At 39.6% G+C, this 17628-nt stretch overlaps 1 protein-coding gene across 4 annotated transcripts in view; it reads left to right on the top strand.

The window, feature by feature from the left end:
• The window catches only part of LOC147311516 (FERM and PDZ domain-containing protein 4-like), a 38807-nt gene that overhangs the window by 10600 nt on the left and 10579 nt on the right, over window positions 1–17628 (top strand). For 2 of the 4 annotated variants that reach the window (XM_086267736.1, XM_086267737.1), the window contains exons 2-6: window positions 10138–10254; window positions 14718–14878; window positions 15156–15258; window positions 15924–15969; window positions 16873–16977. In XM_086267736.1, coding sequence (XP_086123862.1) covers window positions 10138–10254; window positions 14718–14878; window positions 15156–15258; window positions 15924–15969; window positions 16873–16977 — 532 coding nt within the window. Of the gene's footprint in view, window positions 1–2846; window positions 3239–10137; window positions 10255–10508; window positions 10689–14717; window positions 14879–15155; window positions 15259–15923; window positions 15970–16872; window positions 16978–17628 lie in introns of those variants that run through there. The other 2 variants (XM_086267738.1, XM_086267739.1) reach the window with 2 other exon arrangements.

Here is a 17628-nt window from a genome sequence, read left to right as displayed (position 1 = left end):
AACATGACCTACCCTTGACCCACAAAAACATGTTTTAATAACCTGCAGGTTAACCACTCACACAGATAACTATGGTGATGAGCTTACTGGCAGTATCCCCATTATGCAGCTTTATTCACTCCACACAAAATAGGCGACAGCCTCCAAGTATTACTTTGAACTTTATCAGCAGGTGTAGTGAAACTGGCAAACCAAATCCGTAATCTTTTTAAAGCGTAGCACAACTCAGCCAGGTAACACTTCACTTCTTATCCCAATTAGTCACACCACTGAATATTCATAGCAAAATGGCGTTCAGATCTTTAAACTCTCCCCTAAAAGCTGTTTAATTCACTGAATAAATCATCCGCAGCCAAGGCGTAATTAGTGTCGCACTAAGGGACTGCGAAAGTTGAGGTTCTGAGGTGGCTCACAGGCAAACACTCACAAACAAACCAAACTCTGCAGATGAGGGCGTTGTCTAAGGGCAGTTTGCTGTAGTGGCTCCTCAAACACATGTTGTGATCCAGAGGGCACTAATGCGAAGTTCAGAGGGTAGCGGAGGCTACACAGTCACATCACTGCACTGTACAAAATGAGAAAACATGAAAACATGATGTCACAGCAGGCGTTACCTTGTATCCAGAAAAAAATGTATTCTGAATGGTTTTTTTTTAAAGAAATCCTGTGTTATCTAGAATCATTTGCAACATTTAGTGGTTTTACTTTTATTATTTTTTAAGGCAGTCGTCCACAGGCAGTACTTACAAAATTAAAGCAGTGAAGGTTTTAAATGGCCAAGTGTGCCAGAAAGGCTGAAATCAGCTGTTTTAAAAGGGACTCAGCGAGGGGGAGAGCAAGGGATCAGTAGGGCAGCGGGGCTTTATCGGTCAAAGCTTCAGCCATAGTCGCCTTATATCACGCTTCTGTCTGACCCTAATATTCTCTGCCACTCGTGTTGGCCTCTGGGCCACAAACCCAAATGGACAAACATAACTGTCTAAAATATGCTGAGTCTCTCAATCTTTGTGCCACAGGACACTGCAGTTGAATTTGAAGCAAATTGTCAGACACGCTCTCTGTTCTGCTCTTCAGTGCATCTTTACCATCTCATCCAAAAAAAAAAGGACTGGCTGTATTTTTTCAGACATGTATCATCAGCCAAATGTTGTTCGGATTGCTCAAGATGCTTCAGTCCAACAATTTAGAATCAGATTGTAACAGTAACATTTTCGAAATGATAGCTAGATAGATCAAAAAATCATAGGCAAAGCACTTTTTTGGGGTTTTCATTCTTCTTTTCTTTGTTTTCTTTTAGTTGGATGGTTTATGACAAAGTAGCACAAAAATGCCAAAGGAAAAAAAACAGCTATATGGATGTTCAAATCTAAAACTCTTAAGTAGATATTCAGATCAACAGCAGTTCACCTGGGCTCACGCTCACTCACCGGGAGGCTCACCCATTTTTACCCATTAAGTTGTATCTTTTCTGTGGCAGCAAACATGCCTAAGCCTGACCCTGAGTGGAAGTGACAACATACTTTATTTTATGTATCACTCTCAGCAAAGGCACACTGACTCACTCTGAAGAGCCTTATAAGTTGTGGCATTTTAATATAGGATCCTTGGTACTTGATTGTGGAAACACAAGTTGTAGCTTGAATGAATTTTCTCAACTAGAATCAAACACTATTTGTATTCTGTGTATGCATTTATTTATCCTTTGCTACCTGCCATTCTTATTACCTGTTTTTTATTCTCCGATTCTCTTGTTCATGTTCCGAGCAGTGAACTAGATAAAAGACTCTCCTTTTAACTCTTGGATCATTTTGCCTATACTGTGATTAAAATGGAAAATCTGAGAATTGGGCAGTTTTTAGTTTATTTACTTTTGTCGAGCTTTTATTCTTTTTAATGCCAGCAGGTGTTTATATAATATATTTGATGTTGGTCTTGTCTAACATCAAAAATGCATGTTTTACTGATCTCGATAACAGCAAATTGTGCTATTTTCTTTTATCCAAACTTTCAGATCCACATGAATAAGTGTGAGGCCTCCCTGGATCAGAGAGAAAGCTAATTGGCTCTTGGTGGTTTTCAGTAGAGGTGTTTGATCTGAGGTATTTCATTTATGAAGAGTAGTTCTTCCTCCTTGGGTTACTAGACCTTGTGGTGATCTGCGAATGCAATGGATATGTGGCATTGAGGCATTTTTTAAACATCTGAACCATTTGAAATTCCAACAGCCTCCTGCTTCGGCACTCTGGGCATTACTAACAACATAAGACAGATCCTGTTATCATGACATGTTAAAGTCATGCTTTTCTTTTAAGATAAGTGCATTAACTCTTTATTTATTTGAATTGGACGATACTATTAAAATGTTTGACCTCACATGAATTGCATCAATTAGAGTGAGCATTTAGCTGCCGAACTGGTTTGAAAGGTCAAAACAAATGCACTGTACAGTATAGGAATTATAATGTGCAGCTGTGATGCAGAGACCTCATCTGGGGAGGGGACACATAAGGTCCTCACAATTCTTCAGCTGCTCTTGCTACTCCTCTGTTGCATATAATGTGCACATGATGCGTTGCCAGCTTTTATTTAATCCTTCCTGCTCTTTTCAACCTTTTCTCGCTTTATGGAAAGACCCACATGTAGCTTGATCAGACTGTTTTTCGAGCAATTCTTAGAATCCAGATCCATCCTTAACTAGAAATTCTTGTGCCTTTGCTACTAAGCACACACACAAACATCACAAATCCTCTCACATTCCTCTTTCCACTCTCATCACCCACAACCACCGCCATACATGTCCCTCCCTCCCTCTGCCCCTCGCTCTGGCTCTCTCTGCCTCTCTCCAAAGCTGTTGTTACTGTGCGGCTCCTGCACATCATTCCAGCACGATGGAAATTAAACGAAGGTGGCTTAACGCAGCTAACAGAGGCATGCTTTGAAGGATGTAACCAGGGGAAGCTGCACTGCCAGATCCTTTTCCATGGGCTATGGATTTGTGTTGCTGAGGCGAGGACACGGGAATCACTCAGCCATGCAGAAGCACAGACAACAGGACTAATCTCTCCTCCTGACTTGTGGAAGCTCCACTTTTTCCCCCTTAAATTATTTATTCTCTATTGCCAAAGAGTGTGAGGGATAATGGGGCCGGAGTGAAGTAGATGGTGAATCTGTAGCCTTGACTGCAGTCTGCAGCACACATGGATGTGTTCAGCTTTGTGAAGATGCCAAAGCTGTCAGGGTGAGTCCAACGAATGCTGCTATGAATTTGCCAGTCTGTGGATTTGCCTGTTCGTTCTGTAGCAGCCGGCGTTTTGTATGTTCAAAGGCATGATTCAGATCACATGTTGAAAGTGTTATTAAAAATGCTGAGTTATTGATTTGTTCAAGAGAGCAAGTTGTGCAGTCACGTATGATGTGAAATGAATGAGCAAGTGAGAGAGATGGCAGTGGGGGTGGATGCAATTGGTGATGCGATTCATGTGTCTAAACTGTACGTATCTAAGTTCATAAATATTGCAGACAGTGGACACGGTTACTGCTCGAGTATTATGTAATATAAGGTAACCATAGATATTATGAAACATGAGAAGAAGCAGCAGAGGATGTTGCAAAATTTCAGATTATTCCAGGAAATTGAGTCATAGCAGTGATTGCTAGTTCTCAGCAGAGTTTTAAGTCATTTTCATTTTGAGTCAGTTTAGGGTACTGATCATAGCTTTCTCAAATGTTTTAATTCTGCCTAGAGTTATGACATATGAGTGGTTTTTTATCTTTAAAATCAAAATACCTGTGCCCTGAACAGGAAGAACATTTACAGTTGCTAAAGAGCCGTTTAAATCATGACACTTTGCAATTAAAATTAAAAGACAGCACATTTCGGTTTACACATTTACTTCCTTCATGTGGGTCATTTTCATTTGTGACAGATTCATAGTTTCATATTGGTTTTGTTTTAGAAGAAGTCATTAGAAGCAATGATAATGCAAAGCATAGATTAAAATAAGTCCTGAGGAATTCATTCGTCGACGGGGCTTACACCTCACCTTGCGCGCACATGGGTCTGCTAGATTGAGTTGATCTCCCCCAGTGGACATTAATCCTCCTAGGGGATTTGGCTCCATTAGAGGCACCACGGACCACTGATGAGAAGAACAGCTGATCACAAACAAGATACATTAAACAAGCTACTGTGTGTCACAGAAATGTATATTAGGAGCGTATCATTTCACTTATGAGTCATCACTGAACTGCACTGGCAATTTTTCATTAGTTCTTTGTTTATGGAAAAAGACATGCATCAAAAATACTAGCGTTGCACCTCAGTATTCGGTTTATTTACGAGGCCCTTTTTCATAACATTTCAGCTGGAAATCAAACAGGTAGCAGTGATTTTCCATCGTCGTACAGAAACACTGCTTTCTATTTAGTATCCCTCCATGGCAGCAATGATGCGGCTCCCAGTGGACCACCACCATCACTGCATCCTGTCACTGTTAATAATGCCACACAATGCTAACCCTGACTATGAGTTACCACTTCTACAGAAGCATTCCCCTCCCTTTGTTGTTGCTGATGTTTGTCTCCCTCTCATCTACCATTAGGAATTTAAGTCAGCACGAGTCTGTATTTCACAGCGAAACCCACTGTATTTATTCAGAGAGCTACAAGAAAGGCAAGAAAGGCTCCCCTCATTGTCTCTTCCTCCTGCCTTGCAACACCCCCAGATGTGTCTGCTATCAGAAACAAAGGGTTGATATAGCTTTCATTTTCTTCTTTCTCTGTTGTTTTAAAAATCAAGCTAGCATTTCCACTTGTTTAAGGTTTTGTAACAAGATACAAAGCAATGATGTCCTCTTTGAAGTTGCTGCTTTTCTTTAGCTTTTAAGAACTTATTTTCCTGGAAATTACAGTTACACTTTTGATTTTCTCTAAATATAAGCAGCAGCGATAGGCAGACAGGGCTTTCCTGAATCAACTGGGTTGCTAAAAGGTGTACAGCAATCTGTAGCTGTTTGCTGAGCATGCTCATATATGAAAAAAACAGCTAGAATATTGTTCACTGCATCTTGTTGGAGCTATATTTAGTCACTCTTATATAAATGATGGCTATGTTCATTAAATGTGCATGTTTTCCCGCAACCAAGTAATGCAGAACAACAGCTAAAGCTAATTTACTTGGACTGTGTGACTTCATGCTTGTGCTGCTCACTTGGATCATTTCTGGCTGTGTTTTCCCCAAAAAAAATCTATAATGTGAGCCATTGTTCAACATGTTTTGACTGCAAACTTTATTCACAGGAAATCACTGGTCTGGACACAAATTGATTAGCCTAAATGTTCATCAGAGTACACACAGACCAAAAGATCTGTCATACTTAGCGTTCAAATCAGAAGCTCTCAGGGAAGAGTAGAGCAGAAAGGACTCTGGGTCAGAAATGGTAGCCAGCTGGCTGGTGGATGAGGTCTTAGGCAACTATTTATTATGTTGCGTGCTGTAGAGCTTTTAGCGTAAAAGCAGTGAGTAGCACAAAGAGGTGCAGGAGCATTCATGTCTAGTTCAGCACCCACAGGGTAAGTTCATCACTATATTTGGTTAATGCTTTCTATAGAGAGCTATAGCACAAAGGATGGCTGGGGGAAATGCAGTGTAATAACAAAAAACACAGATTTCTTTGTTTAGCTTTGAATATCTTTTACTGTTGGATTTATCATTTCAACCAATTCAATCAAATGTAGTAAGGTCTACTACTCGGCTGGGAAACGCATTGTGTGTATGCAATCATGCACATTAAGATTCTGATTAGATATTTAGTGATATGCTCTGTGTTTCCTACATTTTAAGTGCTACTGCAGACTATATCCAGCTTTCAAATAGTAGCTCTTTTGTAAGATAATGGTGTTTTGTCATTTAACAGGTAAACAGTGGGACATCGAGGTTCCTTTACTCACTGTAACATAGCAGGGGGATCACAGTGGGTGGGCTGTTTCCCAGATGCTTTTTTATACCCACCCAGAGGAGATTAACTAACCAAAAAACATTTCTATATAGAGGCACCAGAGAGCTGCTCAGGATAGTGCGGTTGCCCATGGCAACAATATCAGTGCTTACGAAGACAAACACAGAAATACAATATTCATTTAGAGTAATGGGGAAAACAGACACTCTTATTCTGGAGTGAGTGTTATTGTGCAGACAATTTCAATATTATTGTATAATGGCATTATATGGGACAGAGAAGAAATTTTAATCACCCAGGCAGTTTGATTTTTGGCTGCGTTAATGCGATGTGGTCATGGGAAAGTCATTTCTTGCAGAGTAGAAAAACAGTGATTTCTTCTGTGACGTCAAATAGATGCAATGTGGAGCAGCAAAGAAAGCATTTATGTACATAAAAGCGAGCAGTTTGTTCAAAGATTAGTAGTTCCGTAGCAATAGCCTTCATTTTAATTTTGGTGCGTATACAGCAGCACACAATATAAATCACAGGCTGGACCGTGCTCTTTTGTGCTTTTGTATCGATCAAAGAATTAGAGCCAAGGTGGTGGTTTGGCAAGTCGAGCAGAGGGCAGATGTTTACTGGAACAAGAGGCAGTCTCTAAAAGAGGAGCAAAGGAATAGGGCCTTTAATCAGAGTGGTTCCACTCTGTCTGAGCCACTCTGCTCTACTCCCTGGGCTCTCTCCCAGGAGATGGTCATCTCGTCTGCTGTCTCTCCACTGATTTCATATCCAAACAGAATCACATTAGTGGTCTATCTATGCATAACTGTCTGTTTAAATCAAGAGCACTGAGAAAGCAGAATCAGTGCCTCTTCACAGTGTGCCTCGAATCATATTTGTAACACTCCCCTTTTTGTCAAGCAGGTAGAGTTGAACAAAAAGACCCACTTATTGTTAGATTGACCCCACTGTTGACCTTAGAATAAGGTGATGTCAAATTTTAATAGCTATAAAATTGTTTTAATGCTGCTAGCAAGGTCATTTTGATCGTGGGAATATATGAAACTTGTGTCTTTAAGAGTCTTTGTCTGGCAGAAAATGCTGAACGGTGTGCTGAGAGAAAAATGCTTTTTTAATACAGTAAATGCTGTAAGACAGAATCCCTGTATCACACTAATCTGGCTGCTGAACAATGTGATGATTTATTCAAGATGGCATATGCAAAGGAAATTAGTATGGCTCTCTCAACCTGGGGATATTCGCTTTCTCTTGCCTGGTGCATGCTGGGAAATGTGTAGGAAACAAAAAGGAAATGCAATAGGTTCGGGCCCCCTGGGAAATGGCACATAAACATCAGTAAAATTTGGCTGCTGCTTCCAAACAGGAATCTTTGTTGCAAAATAGACTTGTGAGAGCAAAAACACATCTATATGTATATCTATATCTATATGTGTGTGTGTGTGTGTGTGTGTGTGTGTGTGTGTGTGTGTGTGTGTGTGTGTGTGTGTGTGTGTGCGTGTATCTTGAATACCACAAATACCTCATGAATAATTACTTTTCTTTTTTTCTCTGTATGCATAATGGCCCACGTGTGGCACCAGAACGTGGTTTCACATAGCCAACCCTCATCAAGATTGTCAAAGTAAATTATTTAAACTAACTGGAATGCCTGTGTTGGAATGCTCTTCTTAGTTGTTGCTTGTTTATAATGCATAGTTACTCCCTACATAAATAGGACTTCAGCATTCATATAACACTGGATTGCTTCTATGAAGTGAAAGTGAACTCCTGTGATTAAGCAAGGGTCACACTGTTCATGCTTTTTTTCTATGAGGCACTGAAAAGTGATCTTTTTGCCATCACCAGGACAGAACAATCCAACTGCTGACTGGAACATCTGCTCTTTTAATTTCTGAAAACAAGGCAAATTCACAATTGAGCAACATTCTGTTGCATTTATCTAGTTTAGATTATAAAACCCTGATGTTATTTTCTGTGTTAGCAAAGTTTTTCATGAGGAGAGCCTAATTTCCCTATTCCTTTTAAGTGTTCCTTTGGCGCTCTTTTAAAAAATGTTTTTGGCTGCTACATGAGCTCAATCTAATAACATGAGCTCAATCCAAAAGCATGCACAAAATACAAAAAAGGCCTCTGTGCATTTTGTGGTTTTAGTGTAATTTATGCTCTGAGAAAGCCTACATTTTGCCTCCCAAATTCTTGTTCTAATTGTCCTCACTCTGACTCTTGGGTAACCTGTTCATGAATTGTGCAGCATGGCTTGCCTACTTAGCGCTTGATTACTTAGTCCGATGTGACTGTGGAGGCATTATTTATTGATGCTCACTGAGGAAGATCGGTTTCACTGTCCACCAGTGGGTGAACCTTTTCAGACGCTTTGTTAAGCTGGAGCGCTGCGACGTAGTGGCATAATGGTCCTCCTGTCTGCAGACAAAAGAAATCAAAGATCACAGTATCTATCACTATGCTGCTGATACATTGTGGCATAGAGTTAGGAAATGGATTTTTTGGAGCAAATCATTACTTCAGTCATATATTTTGAAGGCACCGCATCTGGAACTGTAAGTAATACACTTAATTGTGGTGTAGACCTTTGGAAAAAATGTCAAGCAGATCACTGCTGACGATGTAGTGTTGGGAAAAAATATCATAATTTTACAATATTATGCACTTGTTGGATTTTTTGAACATCTCCTGAGAAAAATGTATAAATCTTCAACATCAGACAATGCCTGTGTTAAAATGGCTGCTAGTACAATGGTGGGTACAAAGAGGACTCGTCAATGAGGTGGCTCCAACAGCGTCAGACAGTATCTAGTTGTGTCCACACACATCATATGAGCTGCAGGAAATGTTCTAAATATACACCATCGAGGCCTGTTCCCAGCTAATGTACTGTAGGTCAAATAAATCCATATCTGTGTGGAAATACTAATAACGCCAAAACACACCACTGCATTGTTAAAGTAAATCACATTGCTTCACAAGCAGACGTAAAATGTGGTACCCAAAGGAAAAACACCATTTTCACTGCAGAATTCAATTTTTGAAATGAATTAAATATGACTTAATGCATCCAGCAGCACTCAGATGTGTGTTTTTATTAGGGTAGCTGACTTGAGAACTGTGCTCCAGCTTTTATTGCATTACTTTGTCGTGGACTACCTGTTTGCACCAACTAGCTTTGCAGTGTTTTGTGGCCTTTCTTTCAGCTTACACGTGTTGATGAAATGGTAATACTTTATCAAGATCTCATGAAATAGACATGTGCATACACACACACGCCCACTAGGACGCACTCTTTCATACAGACACAAGCACACCTCGCACGCATTTTATTATCATTGGTACAGTAACTGGGGAAACATTTAGAGAGAAAGAAAGAGGGGCTTTGAATAATGAATGCGAAGAGCCCTGTTACACGGCAGACAAGCCTTTGAAGTGACACAACTTACTGCCACTGCTTTCATACCATCACCAGTGTGCAGACACAAAGACAGAGATAGAGGGAACAAAAGAAATGGGATGCAGAGGAAAAGACAGATGGAAGCATTTTGACCAATTACGGTTCTCGTGAACACCTTCACTCTGCCAACTTCTAACTGTGCAGAACTTTGTTTTGCTGGTAAGAATCAGAAAATCAGCTGAAACCGAGATTTAGACTGCTGCTGTCTTCCAGATAATAGGCTAAAATGAACAGTTTTGAGGATGGCGGTTATGGCTGGTTATATTCTCCGATAAACTTTATCAAATCGTCTTGGCGTTGAGCAAATCAAATAAGTACTTCATGACAGAATTCCCCTGGGCTTCTTTTATAAAGAATGTACTGACATCTAGAAATAAAACCAATTTCATGCCTCTCAAAGCACAAGAGTGAGCCATGACAACTCCGCCTGTGTGTCGAGCTTACGTAATTAATTTGATTTGTATGCACTCAGTGAACAGTGACTATGGAACATTGTTTATCGCGCAGGAATCGGACAATCTCTTATCACTTGGGCTGAATCGCTTTTTATCTGTGCAATTTATTTATTCCATTAAGATTCAAAAATCTCTGTTTTTAGTTACTCTGCCGTTAGACTAGCCGATCTGACCATTTTTGCACAGGTTTTAATGAAACCACAAATGTTTACAAAAAGTGGAGCTAAGCTTGATTTGACTCCTCTTTCTGCCTCCGCAGCCACAGGACCAAATCCTCAGGCTGGCCGCCCCCTTCAGGGACCTGGAGTGCTTCACAGGGACCCCCAAATGGATGGGACATGGGCACCAACAGAGAGGGGCGTGACTGCTACATCAAGTAAGTGCCCTATGTTTAAAGAAAGTGAGGGGGAGCTCGCTCTGTTCCAGATGTTTCAGACGCTTTGCCAACCTGTGATTATTCCAGCCACGTCACTGCCTCCACACTGTCTCCATCTGTGCATTCAGAATACTGATTTTCTGCTCCCTCCGCTGCTGCGCACACTCTGCCCCTGCCTACTCTCACTCTCTCTCACGCTCTCACACACACCCACAATACTCCTCATGCAGTCTCCCAAATGCAGAAGAGGGCTTTTGAGAGCGCAAGTGTGTGCATGCTGCTGTTGTTGTTGATGATGACGATGAAGAAATTCACCTGTGCATGGGCTTGTTTTGATCTGAGAGTCTTCACATTCCTCAGAGGATGCAGGGTTATAGTGTTATCAGCGTAATTGATCCTTCTTAACTGGCACTTGTGGAAATCTGTACTGACAGGTAAAAAGAAACTCTTCACTGGCTCTTCGTGTGTTTGCGTGTGCAGTAGTGTAACAAGTGTTGCTGTTATGTTGATTTGGTCGGGATTTTTACTATTTCGTCAAAACACAAATTAGACATGCTTTTAACAACCTAATCGATACTAACCGTTTCTGGAAAAAAATTCTCTGCTTTCATTTGTTCATAGGAGTTTTAATTCTTCTTATTGAATATTATGGGATGTAACGAGTACATTATTAGCACAGCAGGTTTTGTAATACAGATACGTCTTCCAGTTGTGGTAAAAAACAACAACAAATGTTTATTTAATATATGAATAGGAGGTATGCGCTTGTCACACACGGGTTATGGCATGAGAAGCGTGATGTCAGAGGAGTTATATAAGAAGTAAGGAGCAGTGAAAGTGCAGGATGCAGAGTGTGTCTGCAAGAGGCAGATCGTGGAGGCTGTTTTGGCTCCAGCCTTTCCTTTCTAAATTTAAGGAAGATTCATAAATAATCAAGTGGCTATCTTAGTTTGTCAAGCCTCTTAGCTGCCTATGCTAAACTGTTGTATTTCTCAGTGGAATACATGTCTAGTCTGTGTGGGATGAGCACATGAATAAAGCATTTACCAGACAATATGGACAGATTGACATACAATTATTAATGTCGTGTCATTTAAAGCAGCTACAACAATATAGAGATATGTTTTGACACAAGTGGAGAGTTAAATGAGTTACATTAACTCATTCATGTAACTGAACCTGAGATGGGAGGGTGTTATTGGGATTTTTGTTGATGACCTTTTAGGCCAAAATTAGACTGCAATAGTGAGAATCGGCCCAGCATTTCTTCCTGTCGCTTTTTGTTTAGCTCACAGTGCAGCTTGTGCACTATGCGATAGAGCTACACTAGCAGCTAATGGGTATGATTACAGACCAGTGGATGCATGGCTGTCCGCACAATGGGACTCTAGCCATGTTTAGCAGGTGGCCATGGAGAGGAGGCGGCAGCATTCTTCCTGAATGCACAGGTCCATATGGTTTTGATTTGTGCACAATCTGCTGAGGTTGTCATTCCTGAGATAAAACTGACACATAAATTCAAACTAAATGTTCCTTTTTGCGATACAGTATGTAATAACTGTAGTTGTCATATGATGACAGACAAAATGTTTCAGTCAATGCTTTGGGGTATTAAAGGCAGGGACAAAATGCATGACTTTAAGAGGAAATTTCGAGGTTAAGAAGCTAAGGAGGCCAGCATACGGTTAATTCGTAAGTCTTGTAAATGCTGCAGTTTATAAAAAGCTTATTTGAATTTCTTTTAAATGCATCACTTAATAATTTATGGAATATTCTATACTCCTGAGTCATGGGAGTACACTGGAGGTAGTATATTAATTTAAGATTATATGTTTGCAAACTGAAATAAAATGTATTAAACAATCTGTACAAAGAAATGTAATATCTCTGTTTAAAAAGACTACCTATCTAGGGAAGTAGATGTGACAGATACATTTTCCTAATTAGCTATAAAATAACCGAATACATTTTGCCCTTTTAATGATTTTAAGTAAACGTGGAATGATTGTGCAGAAGCAAATAGATTTTAGAAAAAAATGGCCAGGTCCACGATACAAGTAGTTGACATAATGGGACTCATTATTTTTAACTAAGCTTCGGTTTTCAGTCTTGTTACATCAGACTTTGCACATTCTGCCCACAGTCGTTCTGCCTGCCAATACTACTGTATCACACCACCAGGACAAGAGGTCCCTGTGTTTGTTTGGTCATTTAATCAATTATTTTTAAAATGTAGATGCAAAATGGTATTCAGTCTGTTGATTTTGTAGTGTAATATGGGATAACTGTATGTTGGTTGGCTTTGCGACTTTTAATTGCCAGTGGAAGACTTGAAGCTGTAATTTCTTTTTTTTTAAACAAACACGATAGTCTCCTAATTGCAAATACATGTATAATGGCCACAGCATAATATAGCACAGTCAATGTTAATTAGTATACAGTGCATACATACACAAATCATACAAAAATCTTGACCAACCGTGAATCAGTGTGCCATTGAGAATGATTTATAGAACCAGTTTATAGACTTTTATATTAGAATTACAACTTCATGTAGAAAAATATCCTCTATCTGAAATGTTGTGTAAAGGTACACAAAAGAATTCAATTCTAGTTTAGGACTAGGCTGCTACTACTAACAAACAAACAAACAAACAAAGAAAAACACAAAACCATTTTGGTTTTCTTTTGTTATCCGTTCAGCAGCTGAATTTCACCCTAATGGAACATCACATGTTAATTAGCCTGGGAAGAAGCGGCTGAATCCTCCACTTCCAAAATATCAGTTGACAGTCATTTAACATCTTTGAACTTGTCAGCAACTTGCTGTTGCTGCCTTTTCATTGCATTGGGAATGCAACTGACAGATCTCACTGTGTCTTTGTGCCGTGAAAGATTAATTGTTAGTATTTACTGGTGAACAGTACATGTGTCAAGAATAACTGTGAATTACACACTGTCTGCCCACAGCTTTAATTAACCAACATTGTTGGCACCATATGGAGTTGCTGCCGCTGCTGCTTTTGCAGCCAGGGAGAGCAGAGAAACACTGTAAAAAAAATTTAAAAAAATCTGATCACAGAATATGTGAAACGTACATGCTGGCTTTTCACATCTTTTGAGTTCAAAAAGCTAATATAACGATGATTCTCTTACAAAGATTGAGAAAATTCATTTTACCATGGTAACTGAAGCAAAACGTTTGATAAGGTTAGAGTCTTGATTCGCAGCCAGCTATCAATGGTAGCAATATGAGTAAATCTTAAAAATGAAACTGTTTTACTGTGCGCCTGTCATCTACAACAAAAGTTTATTGCTCTAAAATGGTAAGGTACTGCATCTATGTAGCTAATCAAACACCATTTCTCATGCTGAGCAGGTTCACAGCCTACATGTATTCTGAATTAAGCTTTTTTGGATGCACTGCAGAGCTACAGCAAACTATTTCGTATAATATTTTACTGTAACAACCCCTGTGAATAATGAAAGCAGGCTAGATTAATCACCTCAGCACTCTCGATCATGGTGGCCCATTAGCTAAACCCTAACAATGTTCTCAGCCACACAGACCATAGAAACCACGTTCACAACGTGCATCCACAACAGTATAGAGCTAAACATCATGACATCATAAGAATAAATTCATGTTTAAGCCTAAACCCTTTAAATTTGCATGAGTCTTTGCAGGTAATAAACGTACTGGCTGCTACAGTATTTCATGCTCGAGAGAGGTAATGCAACATAATTCTGCCAGACGTGTAAGTCCCCACTCATGCAAAAGAATGAGACTCTACGTAAGACCTAATATTTTGTTCTTCGAATGCATCAATATTTACATTGTCCGACTGTATCACAAAGGATGGAACATTGCTGTAAGAAAAAAATGCAATGTCTGGAGGAAAATTCACTGACATGGCACTCTATATTATAACTGTCCTGGATCTTTATTAGTCTGGCAAGGAAACACATGCCTATTATTTAACACATTTAACACAACGGTGTGAGAAGTACAGATTCTTTGTGAGGCATTACAATGTGAGAATACAAACATTGGAGCCTGATTAGCATCGCCCACACGCTCTATTTCTGCAGCATTGTACACGTTCGTTATTCTGAAACAATATGTGGCATTTTGTTTTTAAACATTGTGGGTATTTGGAAGAAATTACAGTTTTGTATACAGTGCAGTTGATGTCTGTCCTCCCATTTTAATTTTTCAATAGCTATCTCTTGTAAGAGCTGTCATTGTTTCTCAGAGGACATTCATTTTAGTGGTTATATTAAGCATTTAACAATTAGAGACGCTGCTATTAATCTACTGGCTTATTTTTATGGTCTGTAAATTGCATTTATTTATTTTTATAAAAATGTCAAGATTACTAATAACCAGCAAAGGTTATTTAGGATCAATCAAAACCACCCTGCCCTGACAAAAACAGTTAATATCCTTTTTATCCCCACAGCCACGTCTCCCAGAGCAACTCCCTGGAGGAAGTTCGTCTGGACGGAGACAAGTTTGTTCCGCCAGCGCCCCGGAAGGTGGAGATGAGGCGAGACCCAGTGCTTGGCTTTGGATTCGTAGCAGGCAGTGAGAAACCTGTGGTGGTTCGCTCAGTCACGCCAGGTAGCACAATCCAGCTACACAGTGGACTCTACCACAACACAGTGACTCATTCAATCCATGACTGTTACTATATCAACACGAGATGAAAGCCTCCTAAAATGTGGCTAAGAGGAAAACCCAGTGAGACTGTAGTTTACGTCGATGATTCATTGATTTGAACAGTCCTCAATGAGAAAGCATTCATTAGAGCTTTGAGGCCCAAGACAGGAAAAAAAAAAAAAAGGTAGGACCGTGCAAAGTTTGGGCCATTAAGTCTTTTTTTGGTGTGTTTTGGCAGGGGGTCCATCAGAAGGCAAACTGATCCCAGGGGACGAGATCATCATGATTAATGATGAGGCAGTCAGTTCAGCACCCAGAGAGAGGGTTATCGACCTTGTCAGGTAATACAGCACTCTTAATTAACTTTAATAAAAACACCCAAACATCCAAAGATTTAATACTTTTTGTACAAAATGACATATTGTAGTTCATTGCACTGTCTTTACTTAAAATTTCTGCTCTAAAATATATAAAACAGTTTACTGCCTATGGAGATACTGTTGATAACTGCAAAAAACATAAAGCACTCTAAGCATACCATCACTGTATTTCTTTATCTTATTCTGATATGCTCAAAAATCAAATATCATAGCTGGATAGATAAAGCAATATAACATTACTCTAGCCACCTGCTTCATTTAGCTGTATGCTGGTGTTGTTGTTTCTTCAAGCGTCTCATTAGATTAATTTCATTCACACAGCTGAGAAGCTGGCACTGAGCCTTTGGTCCTTGCGTGACCTGTGCTGCAGTCTGTAAACAGTACATTAGTACAGGGAAAAGTGCCCATGTGGCCACTCCTCTACAGCTCCCGTGGCCTTGAATAGGCTTCTTCTCTGCAGCAAAGCTCAGCACAATGGTGCCAAGACAGGACTGCCAGGTGCACCACTTTGAAACTGTGTTCGTTCTGCTCTTTTCTGACTGTATTAATTGTGTTGTTCATAAAAAACTTCTAAATTTATTGAAACTTAACCTTTCATTATTTTTTTTGTTGCTTTTATCCCGCAGGAGCTGCAAGGAGTCCATATTGCTAACTGTTGTTCAGCCGTACCCAGTAAGTTTCCCTGTCCTCCTTATGAATGAAATCCGATACATTCCACTTGGCTATATGTGCATTTGGAGGTGATTATTTTGTTGACTCTGTGCAAACAAGCCATTAATCATGCCATATGTTAGTTCTGGCACAGCATCGGTAATGCCTGGGCTAAGTGTTAGAGCCCAGTGAACTCACGGGGAGTCTGATTGCTGCAATCTTTCCAAGTTTTCTCGTGTTGTAGTGTGTTAGATCCTCACAGAACCTCATGTGAACCTGCCACTCCAGCATTTACTAGAGTCACAGAGCACCAGATGGCGGTGAACACACAGTGCCAGGAGCATATATTCAGCCTTTGTTTACAGTTCACATAATAATTCAGTGGGAATGGATTTATGCTTGGATTCCCTCCAAAAATAGACCAAACCGTCAGTGCATGTTCACAACAAGGGAAAGGAAAAATCAAAATATAAACTGTATTTTGACACAAGACCTGTGCTATGTCTTGTGTGGTAGAAAACTGTATACAATGAAACAGTAATCGTAATGTTTATTATAGTTCAGATTTCATCCAGTCATCATGCATTTTGTTTATGCACTTTGCTCAGTCCTGAACACGACAAGCCTTTAGGAACAGCAAGGATTGCGGCTGCAGAAAAGCAGTGTACAATACTTTGAGGACCGAGCTCTTATAATCCTGTCTGTAATTACTTCTGTTTACCAGGGGTTTCTTTGCAGGCTCAATGACATGAGGGTGTCCTCTCTCTTATCCCTTTGCACAGTGCCACCTTAATTGCATCATCAAAGAGAGAGTAATAGGAGGGTGTCATGTTTCAAGAAGGAAGCATGCCCTTGAATTTTGTGAAGTGAAAAAAACCACACACATTTTAATGCCTGTTTTTCCACCTTCTTTTCCTCTAAAAGTCACCCAAATCGGCATTCATCAGCGCAGCCAAAAAGGCCAAGTTAAAGACTAATCCTGTTAAAGTCCGATTCGCTGAAGAGGTCATCATCAATGGACAGGTCCCAGTAAGTCACATTGAACACTAATTCATATGTTACACATTGGCACTTTGAATAGAAGATGGCAGAAGCAGACTTGAATTCTTAAGGCTGGAAGGTTTTTTTTTTTAGAGATATTAGAAATCCCAAACCGTAAAATGAAATTCTTTATGACTGAAAGACAGAACATTGACAAAAAAGGGGAAACACTGTTGGGTTAGGGTTAGGTAAAGTAAAATGTCAGTATTATTCTGACTCTAAATGCCAGAACTCTGTTGGCTTAAAAATGTTATAGAAGAGAAAATTAAATGTAAACAAACATCATTAGTCGCATATTTGTTACAACAGCTGGCACACCATTTTGAAATAAAAAAACAAAAAAGTATTAGGGTGACTGTCATGCATATGCTTGTGAGTGACATTTAGCTGTAAATAAGAAGCTCTACCTTAAAAAACAATCTCACCAACTTACAAGTTACCTCCTTCTTGCTTTAAATATTCAAAAACTACAATGTAAAACTGATACATTTTTTAAAGAGCGTTATGTTACACTTCATTTCTTTGTTAGGAAATATTCACCTCCTGAAGTCTTTGTACTATTGCGAGATGAACAGCGAGCTATAGAAGTAGGTGGAAGAAGTTGTGTTAGCATTGCACAGAGCCAGGTTTACTTTTACC

Source organism: Aulonocara sp. 'chitande type north' Nkhata Bay, linkage group LG16, assembly GCF_057382095.1.
Source record: "Aulonocara sp. 'chitande type north' Nkhata Bay isolate Kocher_YH1m ecotype deep benthic linkage group LG16, A_spYH_male_GT1.1, whole genome shotgun sequence".
NCBI classification, from domain to species: Eukaryota; Metazoa; Chordata; class Actinopteri; order Cichliformes; family Cichlidae; genus Aulonocara; species Aulonocara sp. 'chitande type north' Nkhata Bay.
This window is presented reverse-complemented; position numbering and strand designations above follow the sequence as displayed.